General features: G+C 48.8%; 1 protein-coding gene across 3 annotated transcripts; it reads right to left on the bottom strand.

Moving 5' to 3' along the window:
- Positions 1-1577: 1577 nt before the first annotated feature.
- Positions 1578-9781, bottom strand: TOR4A (torsin family 4 member A). 3 transcript variants are annotated; one of them, XM_074210596.1, is made up of 3 exons: positions 8492-9781; positions 6198-6468; positions 1578-4299 (listed from the first exon to the last, which is right to left on the bottom strand). In XM_074210596.1, exon 3 carries the CDS (start codon positions 4263-4265, stop codon positions 2997-2999), a length of 1269 nt encoding a protein of 422 aa, XP_074066697.1. In that variant the 5' UTR covers positions 4266-4299; positions 6198-6468; positions 8492-9781; the 3' UTR covers positions 1578-2996. The 3 variants fall into 3 exon arrangements, with proteins under 3 accessions (XP_074066697.1, XP_074066698.1, XP_074066696.1); XM_074210597.1 differs by lacking the exon at positions 8492-9781 and having other exon boundaries at positions 1578-2831; positions 3225-4299; positions 6198-7242; XM_074210595.1 differs by lacking the exon at positions 8492-9781 and having other exon boundaries at positions 6198-7241.
- Between the last annotated feature and the right edge of the window lie 6466 nt (positions 9782-16247).

Raw genomic sequence — 16247 nt, 5'->3', positions numbered from 1 at the left:
ATTTATAGCCTTAAGGATCAAATAGCTAGTAGGTATCTGAGGTCAAATTTGAACTCAGGGCTTCCTGTTCTGGGTTCAATACTTTGTTCACTGTGCCATCTAGTTGTCTCTAATAATTGGAATGGGATTGCCTTAGGAGGTAAAGAATTGCATGGGAATTGGGCTAGCATCAATCAGGGGTGGGGGAACTTTTCTGGCAAGGGCCATTTGGATATTTATAAGACCATTAAAGAGCCATTCAAACCTATCAAGTTAAAAATTAGCTTGCTAAAGTTGGTCAACTATTTAATTGAATTCATTCATTATTTCCTAGCTTTGCTGAATTTCGAGTCGTCCCCGCAGTTGCCACAGCAGCACCAGAACAAATGGTTTCTTCCAGCGATGCTTGGATTGTTCGGTCCCCTCTCCCCCTTTTCCCCTGCCTTTTGATCCTTTGCCTTGGGGCCTCCGGGCTCCCCCTCTGGGCCCTGGGACACAAGCAGAGGCCTTTTCCGGCCACAGCCCCGGCTACAGGGTGCAAGGAGGAGCTTTCAGTGCAGAGGACCCGAGTTCCGATTCGGCCGCAGCGTCCGGGCCGCGCGGCGTTCCGGCCTCAGCCCTCCCAGCACCGGCAGAGGCGCACGTCGGCGCCACCCAAGGCTCGCTGCCTCCCCCCTCCGCCCGGGGCGGCGCGCTCACGGCCCCGGCCGCCGCCGCTCGCTCTCGGGTCGGGGCCGCAGACAGGCGCCGCCGCCACCGCGGCCGCGGAGCCGGAGGGGCCGGGCGGGAAGAGGAGCGCCGCCGACTCCGCGCCCCCGCCCCCCGCCCTGCGGGGCGCGCAGCTGGGGGGCGGCCACGTGCGCTGCCCGCGGGGGCCGCAGACTCCGCTGCGGTGCTGGGGGTGCCGGCCGGGGCGGGGGGCGGCCCCGCGCTTCTGGTGGCCGGGACACCCCCTCACCGGCCCCTCACGCTGCCTGTGGCAGGGTGCCACCCCCATCCTGCACTGAAGAAAAAGGGGGCGGCTGGGCGCTGCAGTGGACAGAGCCCCGGCTCCTGAGTTCAAATCCGACCTCAGACACTAATGACCTAGCCAGGTGGCCTTGGGCAAGCCACTTAACCCCATTGCCTTGCAAAAACCTAAAAACAAAAAAACAAAAATAGAAAAGGGAGGGAAGTGATAGAATTTCCTCTCTTTAGAAGAGGCCTAGATTTGGAGGTCACCACCACACCGGCCCTGCCAAAGGCGCATGGTGGTCGTCCATACTTCACTTGGCTTTGGGGCCCCTGCCAAGAAACTGCAGGGCTCCTGCTTACCTCCAGGATCAAATATAAAAACCAAACACCTCGGCCTCCCTGCGCACAGTGACCCCCTTCTACCTCTCCAGTCTTCTTACTCTTCACCCCCCTCCACACCACCTACTCTTACTTGCTTCAACGCTCAGTCTCCCTACCGTCTTTTCATATCTCTCCTTTCAGGTAAAATCCCACCATCAGGGTGATGGGTGTCTTTCCCAGGCCCTTCGTGAGCCCCATCCTCTTACCCCTAACATTACTTCTGTTTACATTGTATATAAGAATCAAATGATCAATAAATTAATAAATAAACATTTATTAAGTGCTTTTGTATAGCAAAACACTGTTGCTAAATAAACTGGGGGGATACAAAAAGGCAAGAATTTCTGCCCTCGAGGAGCTTACAATCTAATGGGGAGACAACATGCAAAGAAATATATACTCTATAAGGATAAAAAGTAACCGACTAACAGAAGGGAGATCTTAGAATGAACAGGGATTGGGGAAAGCTTCCATAGTTATTTACATATCGTCTCCCCTATTAGAATGTGAGTTCCTTGAGACCTGGGATCCTGTTTTTACCTTTCTTTGTATTCCTAACTGTACAGAACCTAGGGCATAATGATTCATAAATTTTGCTGCTTGGCCACACGTCAACAAAGCTTTCATCAGTAAGGGTGGATTGGAGAATTAGAAGCTGATGTGATAAAGTTTTGTGACTCTGTTTGAGGCTTCCATAACTACCACTAGCCCCTTGAATCACAAACTGACCCTTGGTGAATGAAGATGCCCAGCCAGTGGGGGGGGATGGGCTGAACTCCAACATTCGCACCCTTAAAGGTGGTTAGAGTCAAGGTCCAGTCTGTGATCACAGTAGGGATTCAATCTGCAGTCAAAGCTAGTCCATGATTGACCACACAGATCAGTCTGGAGTCACAGAGTTCCTTAATAGTCTATGGCCAGGTTTACAGGTGTATAGATCAGTCTGTAGCTGAGGTTAGATCAGTTTGTGGCTGGGGAAACAAGGTGAAATATGAACCCATGATTATCATTAATACTAATCAAACATAATAAAGATAACCAGGCAGACATTTATTAGGAATCTGGAAGGCTGTGGCAGTCTTGACAACCCCCCTCCCCCCTTCCCCAGAGTCTCAGTTTCCAGGAAGCATCTCTCCATCCTTCACCCCCTACTAGTTAGGTGTTCAGTGGGGCAGAACATCTGGCACTCTGATCAAGGGAGTTGAATGTCAGCCTTAGGAGGTGGGGAATTGGGGTAGGGTGGGGAGGGGCTCCCCAAGTCTGACCTGTAGCTTCCAGCATCAGCCCTTCCCTCAACAAGAGTTCCATGAAGTTCCTTCATGTGTCCTGCTTTTGCAGAGAAGCCAGTAATCCAGATATCTGCTGCCCAGCCTGGAGGGGAAACCCTTGAGGAAGCAGCTATAAAGTTCTGTGTATAAATAGAGGCCATGGTCTTCCTCCTATGAGCAGCACTTTGGACTCTGCCATACCCCAAGAGGCAGGATTCCTGAAGATAAGCCTGTGAACACTGTCCATGCCTGGAATCACATGGGCAAGGCAGGAAATGTGAGAGCTTGGTGGAAGATAGGGTGGCCTGCTGAGCCCTTCTATTCCACATCTATTCCACACCCTAAGTTATGTCACAGTCCATAGAAGAGTGAAGAGGATAGGCAAGGAGGGGTGCATGAAGAGCGAGGTGTCCACTACAAGAGGTTGACTTTGGCCACCACCTGCTTGCAGCCCGTGATAGCAAACTCCCCTGCCTTGGTGTTATAGTAACTGAGCTGCCCGGCCAGGCTCTCGATGTGGCTCTGGTCTGGGTAGAAGCCTTCCCCCACCATCTCATCTAGGAAGCAGTTCATGATGTCCCACTTCCCAAGCAGGACAAAGGGGACCACCTCAGCCACCTCCCAGAGTGGGTGGGTGCCTACCAGGAGGGTGTGGACAGACTGGCTGAGCTCCTCCCTACGGCGCTGTGGGCTCAGCTCACTGGAGATGTTCTGCAGCACAAAACGGGTGACCTCACTGCCGCCAATGCTGCTGATGAGCACATAGATGGCATTAAGGAACTCGTTGGACTGGCGAGGCTGCAGGAAGCTGTGCAGAGTGTCCAGCAGGCCCGGGGACATGAACTCCACTTCGTCCAGGATAAACACAGGAATTTTCTCTTCCACCTCTGCTCGGGTCACCATGTCAGTGATTCTATTGGTCAGGTGCTCCTGGCAGGCCAGGCCATCCTGAGGGTCTGGACAGTGATGCATCACATAGTACTGCAATACAAAATCCCCCTCCATCACCGATCGGAAGTGTTTTGCCAACAGTCTGCCCACATGGCTCTTACCCACTCCGCTTGGCCCATTGAAAGAGATGACCAGAGGCTGGCTGTGAATGTGTGTGGCCAAATAATCCCGCAAGAGTTCCATGATGCTGTCCATGGCAGCCTTCTGACCAAAGACACCTCGCTGCAGGACTTTCTCTAACCCATCGAGATCATACTTTTGCAGGTTGTCGTCAAGGTTTTCGATGGCATTGAGGATCTGAAAGCAGACAATGGCCACCAACAGGAGCAGGCAGCGTTTGGCCTTGCTTTTCTGCTCTGTTGGGAGGTACTTGCGAGAGCTCTCAGGGTACAACACCACCCGGGATCTACGGCGCTTCTTCTTCCTCCGAAAGGACGATTCCACGGGGGCTTCGAAGGTGAAATACTGGGGCTTCTCGAAGCTGGAGTGGTGGAGGTGGGACACGGGGGTGCTGCCCAATTTGGTTCTGTCCAGGGAGATCTGTCTCTGAAGCAGCCGTGATGGGGAAGGGGTCAGAGACAGAGATGACTCCCCAGGAAGGGTAGATCGCATGCGGCTCTTGCGCAGGATCCGGAATTTCCTGCGTAGACGAATGACAGCCCTAACGGATGAGGAGACCATGGCCCCTGAGGGAACCTGGGCAGGCTGGGGGCTTGGTTGACCTCCTTCCATCGCTCTCGAGGACACACCATTCAGGTAGTCTTTCCTAGAACAAGAAGATTAAAGAGCCTTCTCAGAGGTCAGCTATGGAAGTCTCAAGGTGTCTCTGGCCCCTTATGGCCTGTGTTCTTGGTCTAAGCAATTCCATAGCTGGCATAAGGCTACAACTCACAACTAAAGGGAGGCTTAGAAAGAAATATGATGACATTTTAAGAATATTAGACCTCAAGTCCATTCATCCCAACCTGATTCCATCTTTCCAACATCTCAGCTACAAAGAAAGAAGGAGTGGAGTGGGGGTGGAGGTGGCAGAGGGAGTGGGACTGTGGATAAAGCCCTGGGTCTGGAAAGAGTTCAAATCTAGCCTCAGATATTTACTTGCTGTGTGACCCTAGACAAGTCACTTAACCCATCTGCCTCAACTGTTAAATAGCACCGACCTCACAAAATTGTTACAAAGTTAAAATGAAGTAGCATTTGCCAAGCACTAAGCACCTAATGTTTGTTTCTTTCCTTCCTTTCTCCATGGAACTCTCACATTCCTCCTACAAGAAGTAGTCCAGGCCCAGAAAACCTGAATTTGTAGGTTCCAATCCTGGTTCCCCTATTTAAGACATTGAACAAATTGGTTTCCTCTCTCAAGGCTTGGATTTCCTTCTCTGCAGAATGACAAGGTTAGTTGGACTAGATAATTTGGAAGGCCCCTTCCACTGGACAACAGGATAGCCAATTTTCCAGGTTGCAAGCTCTCCTCTACTGGGCAGAGCAGGTAACCAAGCCAAGGTAACCTTGGCTGTTCCCAGAGATCACAAATGATCTCAGAAGATCTGTCAGAGCTCTCCTGGGAGGCGGCAGTGTCTTTACTAGAGGAGGCAGTGGGTGGGAATCAAGCCTTCACCCCCGTCATAAGGGTGCCTGGGCCCCACATGCAAATCCTTTAGGTCAGAAAGGAATAAATGCAGCTCTGCCTAGTGAATGAGGAAGTGGCTGGGCCTGACAGTGGGAGGGATGGGTGGTTCTGTGGCTTTACTTGCCTAGAAGGCTTCCTGACAGTGGCAGGGTCAGTGGCAGGGTCCTGGAGCAGATAAGGTTCTGACCCCATCTCCTCCCCCTCCCAGGACCAATGCTATGATCACTGAGCTTTTAGGAAAAGAGGTTCCTGGGCTGAGGGTGGGGGTGGTACATGGACAAGGGATAAGAGGGTAGGAAGGCATATTGCCAATCCCCTTCCCATGAAAGTTCCAGCTCCCTAATTCCTATAATTGGATAAACAAACACTGTCCCCCTGGGTTCCCTCCTTAAACTGGTCTTCTCCCTTTACCATAGTCACTAGTAAAAGATAAAGGCTAGGAGAGGGGTATTACCTCCACCATAAGCAGATCCCAGAGAACTGAGGGGTGGGAGGTGGGGAAGAAAGTCCCAGAGCATTTCTTGGGGCTAGACAAAGGCAGGGATGCAGTCCAATGTTAGCTCCCAGTATGAGGGTCTCCCAAATACCTCAGGATGGACCCATCTTCTAAAATGCCCTAAAACTCCCTACCTACACTCATACACTGGGGTAGGAGAAATCCCCCATTTGAGATAGATACAAGGAGAGAGATGGAGATACTGAGACACAAGGATACACACACACACACAGTGGAGAGAAAGAGGGAGACAGACTATGTGTGTGTACATGAGAGACAGGGAGAGAGGGAGGAGAAAGTAATAGATTAAGAAAGAAAAAGAAAAGTGACGGGGACAAAGGAAAAAAAACAAAAGGACGAAGAGACTGATACTGAGGGACAGAGGGAGACACAGAGGCAGATATAAGGAAAGAGTCAGAGTCAGAATGATGCAAAGAAAGAATGAGACAGGAGAGAGGTAGACACAAAAGAGCAAGAGTCACAGCTGGCTGGGAGAGCCAGGACGGCGCCAGCCTTCCCAGCCCCAACCAGTCCTTACCTTGTAGGATCAATGTAGGGCCCTGAACCAGCCACCCCAGGGCGCCCCGGCCCCCTGCTCTGCCCGCCTCCCAAGAGGCCAGTCGTTCCAGCTGATCAGGAAGCAGGAAATGCCAAAGCCTCCCTGGGCTGGGGGCTCCCCAGCCGTCTTGCGGAGGGAGGAGAGAGCTCTAGTGGAAAAGGTCAGGAGATTGCATTCAGGGCCATCAGAGCCATCGGGGCAGCCGGGCTTCAGGAAATCTCCAGCCAGGACCCAAGACCAGGACACCTGCCTGTCGGAGAGAGCCAGGAGGGAGAGGAAGCTGATGAAGAGGCTTCCGCCTCTATGCAAAGGAAGTGAGTCAGGGGGGGTGGGCGGGACGCGGAGGAATGAACTGAGGCCTTGGAGCCCTCACCTCAGGAGGGAGGGGTCATCCCTGTCCACAGGAATCACTCCAGACTGTTCAGTTGGGATGACTTCTCACTCTTTTCTCCATTTCCTTTTCTAGCCCATGGATGTTCTTAGACCTTCCACTGGCCCCCCTGGAACCACTCCCCTACACCTGACTCAGCCTCTCCCATTCCCCTCCCCCCAGGAAATCGGGAAGAAGTCATGTATTTGGGGAGAGGGCAAGAACTACACTGGCTCCAGTCCATGAGAGTGGAGGGCGGCCTGTGTAGGACACTTCCTCTTGGACTCAAGGCTATTGCCTCTAGAGGGCTGACTGTGGGCATCATGCAGGGATTTCTTCCCCTCCTTCCCCCTCATTGGCCTGATTCCCTCTCTCCTGGCCTCTCATGAGCTTCTACCTTCTAAGGCCCATCCCTGCTCTGGCTCTTCACCTGTTCCTCACCCCTTCTCCCAACCTGGGATCACTAGGCCCTGCCCCACTTCAGTTTCTGCATTTCCATCACATTTTACCCCCACTTTGTCTGAAGGGAGCTCCAACCTCTCTGCCTTGGCAAGGTACCTGAGTCTGTGGGTCCTCTACATTGAGATACTGAGGAGCCCAGATTACTGGGCCCAGGGGGAGGGGAAGGGGACAGATACCCAGGGGCTCAGTAGGGATCTATCTCCCAGGGTATATATATATATATATATATATATATATATATATATATATATATACACATATATATATTCAAACTAGCCCCTCCACACCCAACCCTTTAATCAACACTCATTGAGCTAAACTAGGGTAAAGTCCAGGACTTTCAAAGTCCAGAGATCTGCATTTGGGTTCCTGGCACCACTTATTTGCTAGCTATAAGACCTTAGGCAAGTAAATTCCTCTTTCTCTGAAACCCTGTTTCCTCTTCTGTAAAACAAGGCTCTTAAAATTTGCCCTTCTTATGAACACAGACTACTGGTACCTATGCATGTGGTACCCCACAGGGAAGGTCTTATTTTCACTAACCCTAGGTGATGCTCTAAGTTCTGCCAGACCAGATGGCCCATCATTCGTAGCCAGATTGTTCTCTTCATTGCTCCCAAATAGACCCTACTTGTTCCTGTTTCTTCATACCCCCCTTATTTCTTACTCTTCTTATTTCTAAAGCTCTAGACCTTAAATTTCTGAAAGTCTTTATTCATGTGGCTCCCACTGCCTGGCCCAGTGTCACCCCCCAAACTTCCATAAGATAGTTCAAAGCCACTGCACCTCTCCATAGAGTCAAAGAAAAACAATTTCAGAGTTGGGAGAGACCTTGCTCCACCTTGTATGAGCCATATATCCTCCTTCCCCCAAAAAAGAACCTTCCCACAACCACAAGTGGTCATCCATCCTCTACCAAATGATCCCCAGAGAGCAAGAAACCTTAATTCCCCAGGCAGCCCATCTACTTTGGGTCAGCTCTATTAGTAGGAAGTTTTTTTTCTCCTTTTATCCTGCCCAAATCTACTTTTTTGTAACTTCTATCCAAAGTTTTTCCTTCTGCCTTCTGGACCTAAATAGAATAAATCTCTTTTCACTAGATAGCTTTTCAGATACATAATGACAGTCATCACATTTCCTGGGAAATCTCTTCTCCAGGCTGAGCATCCCTAGTTCCTTCAATCTTCCTATGGGACTTAAATCAAGTCTCTTCACTATTCCAGTTTCTCCAATGGATGTTCTCCACTTTATCAGTGAATTAGTCAGGCTTCTTACCTCAGAGAATGTACCTGCTTTCCCCCTTGGTGTATTTCTTTATTTAGACTGGAAACCAGGAAATGGTCTGCTTTTCTACAAGTAATCCCACGACCTCTGGGTTATTCTTACCAAACCGGTCCTGATGACATCAGGTCCCAGGGCCTGTGAGAGGCCCTCCACCTACCTGTGGACTCCATAGTATTGAGAGCTGGAGGGCCCTGACCCGGGAGTTTCACAGTGTGCTGCTCCAGACGTCATCATATCTGTAGCAGGACTGGAGCCCCACAAGGCTAGCTGCCTCTGGAACGCCTCCATCATCACCTGGAACTCAACATACCCCAAAAGAGAGTCATGACCTTCCCCCTGCACACTGTATTTATTGCTTTCCTAACTTTCTTATTCCTGGCAGTAGTGCCCCAGCCTTCCAGCTGCCCTTCATTCCTCCTCCCTCCCCTCCATTCCTCTCTCCACTCACAAAGTTCTCTCCCTTCTTTCCCTCACCTTGTTCCTTCCTCTCCATTTTCAGGGTCATCCCCTCTATCTAGGTCCTACTCCCCCTTCATCTGGCTGCAGCCTCAGCAGCCTCCTAACTCAACCCCCTCCCCCTTCATCCTGCTTATGCCAACAGGTTTTGTTGTTTTGTGGGGTCTTTTTCTTATTCTGAACTCATGTGAAGAAGCTCCTCTGTTGATGTAGTCAGTATCTTCCCTGCAACTAGGGGGCTGCCCACAGCCCTAAGAGGGACCTGCTGAGTGGGTCACACAGCCATGATTGTGGAACAGGACTGGACCCCAGGTTTTCTGACCCTGAGGCTGGCTCTTCATCCAGTAAGTCCCCTGCCTCTCAAGGGCAGATGGTCTTTCTAAAACTCCTCTTTTGCCATGTCTCTCCCTTGCTTAGCAAATGACTTATTCTCTCTTAGATCCTATGTGAACTCTTCAGCCCAGCATTCAAGGCCCCCTATTGGTTTCCTATCTCAACAAAGCTCTCCCACTGCTTCCTTATGCAAACTCTTCATTGCCCCCAAACAGACCCTGCTTGTTCGTGTTTCTTCACACCCTGTCCCCTCCCTGAAATGCCTCTACTTATTTCGACTGCTCCAGACCCTAAACCTCTGTAAAGCCCAGGTTCTAGCTCTGCCATGGCCACAAGGAAATTTTTTTCTTTTTGCCTAAAAGTCCAGGGTAGAGGCAGCTAGGTGATTCAGTGATTCAGCTTAGATAGATCACTGGACCTGGAATTAGGAAGACCTGGCTCAAGTGTGCCCTCAGGTCCTAACTAGCTGAGTGACCCTGGGCAAGTCTCCTTCAGTTTCCTTATCTATAAATTGGGATCAATAATAGCAACTACCTCCTGGGGCTGTTTTGAGGATAATAAAATGAGATGACATTTGTAAAGTGCTTTGTAAACCTTTAAGTTTGATATAATAATATTAATATTATCATTAGCTATGAGTGATAGGACCAGGGTTAGGTAAGTGGCACAGATATGGAGCTCTAGCTGCTGAAAAGGGGGCTCCATTATTAACTCCCAAAGGGAAGCTTTCCTATAAACCGGCTGATGACTACTCTGGAGCTCCCTCTATTAGTCTGTTTGTATATCAGCCTGCATGATGCTATCCACCCCCCACCCTCCCATCCCACCCATTCCTGGACAATGCTGATAATGGGGTTCAAGGGGCTCCTTCTCCTACTTGAGACAGCAGTTGTTTCCTACTCTGCCACCATCTCTCCCTCCCTCCCCACCCAAACATCTCAAGCCAGCTAGACCCAGTATCTGAAAAGTAGACTGAACTGGGCCAGAAAGATTTCCTTAGTATTTATCAAACACAGGAGCCATGTGAGGCAGAAGGGATACATACAATTAGAAGACAATTCCTGCCTTGGAGACATAGGCATAAACACACGGGGAAAAAGTGACAAAAGATAATGGTGATAGGTATCCAATACGCAGCACAGACAACAGTGGATAGAATGTTGGACCTGGAGGCAGGAAGACCTGAGTTCCAATCCTGCCAAAGAAAATGATCAGCTGGTTGAACCTGAGCAAATCACAGTAAGCATCACAAACAATAACGGTTCCAGAGTTCTTCATGTGAAGGACTGTGGCTGTCACAACTGTCTCCTCATTTCCATTGCCCCACCTCATTTCTTGCTTTGACTACTCTGATATATAACCGCATAAAACCTGCCAATTCATCCTACACATTGCTGCTTCCAATAATCTTCCTAATTCTTTGATCCTCTCATTACTCAAAAAACTTTCAATAGCTCTTTACTGCCCAATGAGTGAAATACAGACTCCTGATCCAGAGAAATGAGGGCTTTCACAGCCTGGCTCCTACCTACCTTTCTAGTCTTTTTTTTTTTTTAAACCGCCCTCTTTCACATGCTCTAAATTTTAACTAAATGAGACAATTTTTCTGTCCCTCTGTTCTCATATTTCACTCTCCTATCTCTGTGTCTTTGTTCATACTCTCCCCTTTTGGGGAATGAACTTCCCTCCCATGACTCCTCACCCTTTGTCTGAAGTCCTTTCCTTCTTTCGTAGCCCAACTCAAATTTCACAAACTCCATGAAGATTTTCTCAAAGACCAACTCCTTCTAAAAAAGATCTCTCCCTCCTCAAATTTCTCATGGCACTTTGTCCTGACGTCACCTTTGTACTCATCTCACTTTCCTTTATATCAGAGTAATGTGTGCAGTATAGCTCTCACTATTTGATTATTAGGCAGCCAGGTCAAAAAGTGGATGGAGGGCTGGACTTGGAGTCAGGAAGACCTGAGTGCAAATCCTGCCTCAAATACTTAATAGCTGTGTGAGCCTGAGCAAGTTGACTGCCTCGGTATCCTCATCTGTAAAATGGAAACAATAGGGTCATTGTAAGGATAAAATGAGATAATACTTTAAAAATATTTTGAAAACTTTGAAGTCTTATTTAAATGATAGCTGTTGACAGCAGGGTCCATATTTTATCTGTCTATCTTTTTAGCACATAGTTCTTGGTTAATATTGTAAATATCTGTTGAATTTAAACAAGCAATCTGAACATTTATCAAGCACTTCCTATGAGCCAGTTTAGAGTTTGACCCTGAGGAAAGAAAGATAAAGGGGAATTAGTCATTCCTTTGAGTTTACCTATGAGGAGACAAAAGGCTCCTCTATGGGTGCAGAGATCCTGAAGCCTGTGGAGGGCTAGTGAAGGTGCTAGAGGTTGCATGAGGGAAAGACCTGACTCCTGAAGGAAAGCAAGACTAGAAAGAGGGTTGAGAATGGAGTACATCACAGGCAGGGGGCATATGCAGGGAAAACTCAGATAACAGATGGAATTCCTCATGGGACAAAGAGGAAGAAGTCCAGTTTGTGAAGGAGAGATGAATATGTAATAAAGCTAGAGAGGGAAGATAGAGACAGGTGGTAAAGAGCTTTAAAAGCTAAGGCAGAATGGAGTGGGGTGCTCGGAGGAGATTCCACAGGATTGATGAGCTAAGCTTTGAAGCTTGGCCTGGGAGAGGGAGCAGCAAAAGCAAAGATTCAGAGGTGGGGATCAGCATAATGTTGTAGGGTTTTTTTTTTGGGGGGGGGGATAGTGAGGGACTAGCTTTGGTTGGAGTGGAGGATAATATAGGAAAGTAGTTAAGCGGTAACATTGCAGATGTGAACCAGAGGCTAGGGTGGGAGAGTCTAAGACTTGGCAGAGATGGTTTTGGAGGGAGAGGTAAAAGTAGAGGGGATTTAGGGATTTGCCCTTTAAATTAGATCAATCCATGGGGGTAGGGAAAGAAGATTGGGACAGGCAATCCCCTGAAAGGATTTCCTAATCTTAATCCTCCGTTATGGGGCTGGATACAATACTGTATGTGTCCTCATATGTATGTTTGTGTGTGTATAAGTAAATAATAAATAGATACAAGGTGTCCCAACAGTCTAAGTGAAGATTTTAAATTTTATCTATACAAATTAATAGTCCTATTTATTAAATTATTATAAAAACTGTTCATTGTGCAACAGATATGTGGGCACCATAGGGGTACACAACTCACTCTGCTACATGAATATATATATATATATACATATATATATATATATGTATATATATATATATACTCTCCTGTACCTTTCTCTGTTTTTTAAATGAAAGTCTATGCTATTACTGATTTCCATGAAGGCAAGACCCAGTTTTGGCTTCCTCTTGTCTCCCAAGACCTGTGAGTTCCCTGATGGCAGGGTCTTGGTCTGTTCTTCCTCTACCTCCTCACAGAATAGATGAGTTTGGGATTGAGCATCTCAGCCCCATCTCTTCCTTCTTTTGCACTGGATGTTCCTCCTAGGCTTTCTGAGTTCATTTCTTAAGGTCACTCCCCCATACCTTAGGGCCAAGACCACTAATCTAGAGGTCTGAAGACCTGGACCCAGGTTGGTAGAGGAAGGACCATATCCCATTTCACTCTGAGCCAGCTGGGAGATTTCCAAATTGGGACTGAGGATGGGAAGCACATTCCTCTCTCCATCCCTCTCCTCCCCTGCTCCTACATAAACACATTCCATCCTAATGCAGTACAGTCTCAGGTCTCTCCACTCCCATGCTTAGGCCAACTTCCTTCCTCTCCTGGTCCCAGGTGTCCTCAAAGAACACCAACTCCAGGAGATACCAGGTGCTTGGGCATTTCCATGAAAACAGGAAGTTCTTGCTTTGCAAAGACCTGTGGGCCAATGGATATCAGCCCTGGGGTGGGTAATGGGGAAGTGTGTGGGGTACTGTCTCTGCTTCCCTTAATGAGACAGGGATTTGTTCTCTGGGTAAACTCATCCTTCACATGAATGGCCTTCCTGTTGGGCTTCAGATCTCATCATCCTCCTTCAGGCCCAGGGAAGCTACTGCAGGTTCTTGGAAGCACTGGGGGAGATCCCTCAGGCCTTTCGGATGATCCTGCCAGCCTTCCGCCAGTCCCGCAGCCTCTCCCTGCGCAGAGAATACACCAGCGGCCGAGAGAAACCAGGTTGACCTGACCGAGACCTAGAAAAGCTGCATTGGACAGAGATCTGGTCACTGGGCATCCTCCAGCACCAAAAATCCCCAAAGTCTTTCAAGTCAAGCCACTGGCCTTCCATGTCACGTTGGGATGCTGAAGTGTAGGAGCATCATCAAACTTAAAATCAAGGAAGCTTGTAGTTTGATTCCTGCTTCAGGAATTTATAAACTGAATGGTTTCCTCATATATAAAATAACAGTAGCATCCCATCTATCACTGTAAAAGAGATGATGGATATTAAGCGCTTTGTAAATCTGAAAAGAGCTATATAAATATCAACTCTGACATGTTGTTTTATTCCTCTGTCCCTTTCATGAAAGAATGTTGGACCTCAGAGGGCAACTTTTACCTGAGGCAAGAATCCTGCCACTCCCTGCATGAACACTACCAGAGTCAGTAAAGTTACTACTGAAAAGGTTGGCTGTTCTATTAATGGACAATGGTATAAGGGAATCCTTCCTTACACTGAATCACAATCTGCCTCCCTGAAGTTCCCACCTATCTGGCCCTAATTCTACTCCCTACTGCCAAGAGCAAGTCTAATCTCTTTCCACAATACAGCTTTTCAAGTAACTTGAAGATGGATCCTTCCACTGTATTTTCTCTTCTCCAACACTTCAATCACTATTCATACAGCATGACTTCTCTCACCATCCTAAGTCACCTTACTCTGGTCTCTAATTTGCCTTCTTAAAATAGGAGGTCCTAAATTGAACAAAATAATGCAAGTGGGATCTGACCAGGCCAGAGAACAGAAGAACAACCACCTCCCTTGTTCTGGATATTTTGCTTTGGCTCCTGAACCTTAAAACCAAAGCTTTTTTGGCTGCCTCATCCAATTATTGACTCATACTGAGCTTTGACTAAATCCACTAAAACTCTAAAGCCCTTTTCTCAAAAATTGTCTCCCTGTGCAATATAATGCTTAGGCAATGGAATTTTTTTAACTCAAGATTCATTTATATCTTTATTTGTATGCCAACAATGTCATGTTGTGTTCTTCTTCTGTCCTTTTCATCAGAGAATGTTATATCTCAGAGGGCAACTTTTACCTGAAACAGGAATGCTCCATATAACATCACTGGCATCCCTCACTTGAACACCACCATTAATAGACAATTGTGTCCTTTTGTCTCTGTGTCACTCAAACCACTCTCTATGGCGTTGTTCGTCTGAGCCTCCCAAAACAGAAACATCTTTTTCTCCTATTAAACCCCATGTATTTGCAATTGAACGGCTCTACACAGATCTGACACTTCAGGACAGAACTAACAAAGCAGGGAAGGTCTCAGAACAATAGCCACAAAGACTGAGGGATGAAGCCAGCAGTGGGAACAACCACATGAAGACAGGTGGACAAAGTGATTCTCTCTTGGTGTGGGCAGGGCCAATTGAGCAAAGGACAAGATCAAACACTGGACCATCACAGAAAAGACAAAGAGGAAAATAAGAACTTGTCTTCTCAAACCTAGACACTAGAACTGAGGAGCCTCTAGAGCTTGACTGGAACGAGGTTGCTACTTTTCCTAATGGGTTAGAGCTGATGGAACTTGTGCCTGGAAGAGGGCTAGGAGTAAGGCAGGCTGAAAAAAACCAACCAGTTCTTAGCAGCTAGATTTAACAAGTCTATCTCTCTTCCATGCTTAATCCTTCATACATTTGCAGACAACGGTGTCATCCCCAAATCTGTCTCTTCTCCAGGCTATACATCTCCAATACATGACATGGGTTCACATTACCCTCAAGATCCTGGTCACCCTGCTCTGGACCCAATCCAGCTTATCAAAATTCCCCCATATAAAAGGTGGCACCTCAAAAGGGACCCAAAACTTTAGCTGGGGTTTGACCAGGATAAAAAATCAAATTATCGGCTACTTTATTCTGAACATTAGAGTTCTATTAATGTAATTTGTTTGCATTAGCTTTTTTTAGGTGCCTCCTCATAATGCTCATTCATCCACAATCACATTTATGATAAATTAAGCTTTTTTCACACTGACTGCTGTCTAGTCCATCTTTTTCAACCCAGACTTGGGTAATTGGGGTTTTTTTTAAACTCAGGTGCAGGTTTTACATTTAATCCAGTTACGTTTCCTTAGATTCAATTTATGATTCCAGCCTTAGGATTGTTATCCGGTGTCTGTCCACGTACCCCCGGTTGAGGGCACCTGCAGATCTGACATACCATTAGAGCTTTCTATGCCCGCATTCAAGTCCCTTATTACAAAACAAAATAATGAGACCGTGCTCTAATTGCACCTGCTCACTAACGACTCCCCGAATCTCCCCCAGAGAGGGGGCGCATGCGGTCTTTCTCCCAAGAGAGCACTGCCCCCCCGGGAGGCTCGGTCCCTGCCTTGCTCCCCCTTCCCCTCCCCCAGGAGCGGCTCCTCAGCGAAGGCCCGCACCACCCACTCCCCGCCCAGCCCCCGGCCCCACGCCGCCCCGCACCTGGCTGACCACACGGGCCCCGCCTGTTTCTTGGGCTTGGCCCGCTGCCGCTGCAGCTCCATCCAACCGCAGAGCAGCTCCTGGAGGATCACCGCGTAGAGGAGGAGGAGGAGGACGCGGGGGTCCATGCGGGGCAGCTCGGTCTCCATGGCCGCTGGGCCCGGGGATGCGGGCTGAGAGGAGAGGGGGCGCCGCCGCCGCGGCGCAGGGTGCGGGCGCAGGCACTCGGCGGGGTCCGCGCGCGCACGCGCCGCCCGCAGCCCACGCTCCCCTCCGCGCCCCGCTGAACGCGCATCCCCCCTCCCGAGCCGGCGCGGGCCGGAGCTACCAGCCCCTTCTTAAAGACCGGCGCGGTCCGGGTCCGGGTCCGGCCGCAAGCTCCCCCCGACCGGCAGGTGGTCGCAGCAAGGACGCTTGGCGGCAGAGGCGCACGGCCCTAAAATGGGGAGTGTTGGAG

Source organism: Macrotis lagotis, chromosome 1 (genome assembly GCF_037893015.1).
Source record: "Macrotis lagotis isolate mMagLag1 chromosome 1, bilby.v1.9.chrom.fasta, whole genome shotgun sequence".
NCBI classification, from domain to species: Eukaryota; Metazoa; Chordata; class Mammalia; order Peramelemorphia; family Peramelidae; genus Macrotis; species Macrotis lagotis.
The sequence above is the reverse complement of the archived record's forward strand: the minus strand, read 5'-3'. Positions and strand labels throughout refer to the sequence as shown.

What these genes read in the sequence shown, in the direction of transcription:
- TOR4A (XM_074210596.1), bottom strand. Translation starts at nt 4,265, where the DNA reads ATGGAAGGAGGTCAACCAAGCCCCCAGCCTGCCCAGGTTCCCTCAGGG.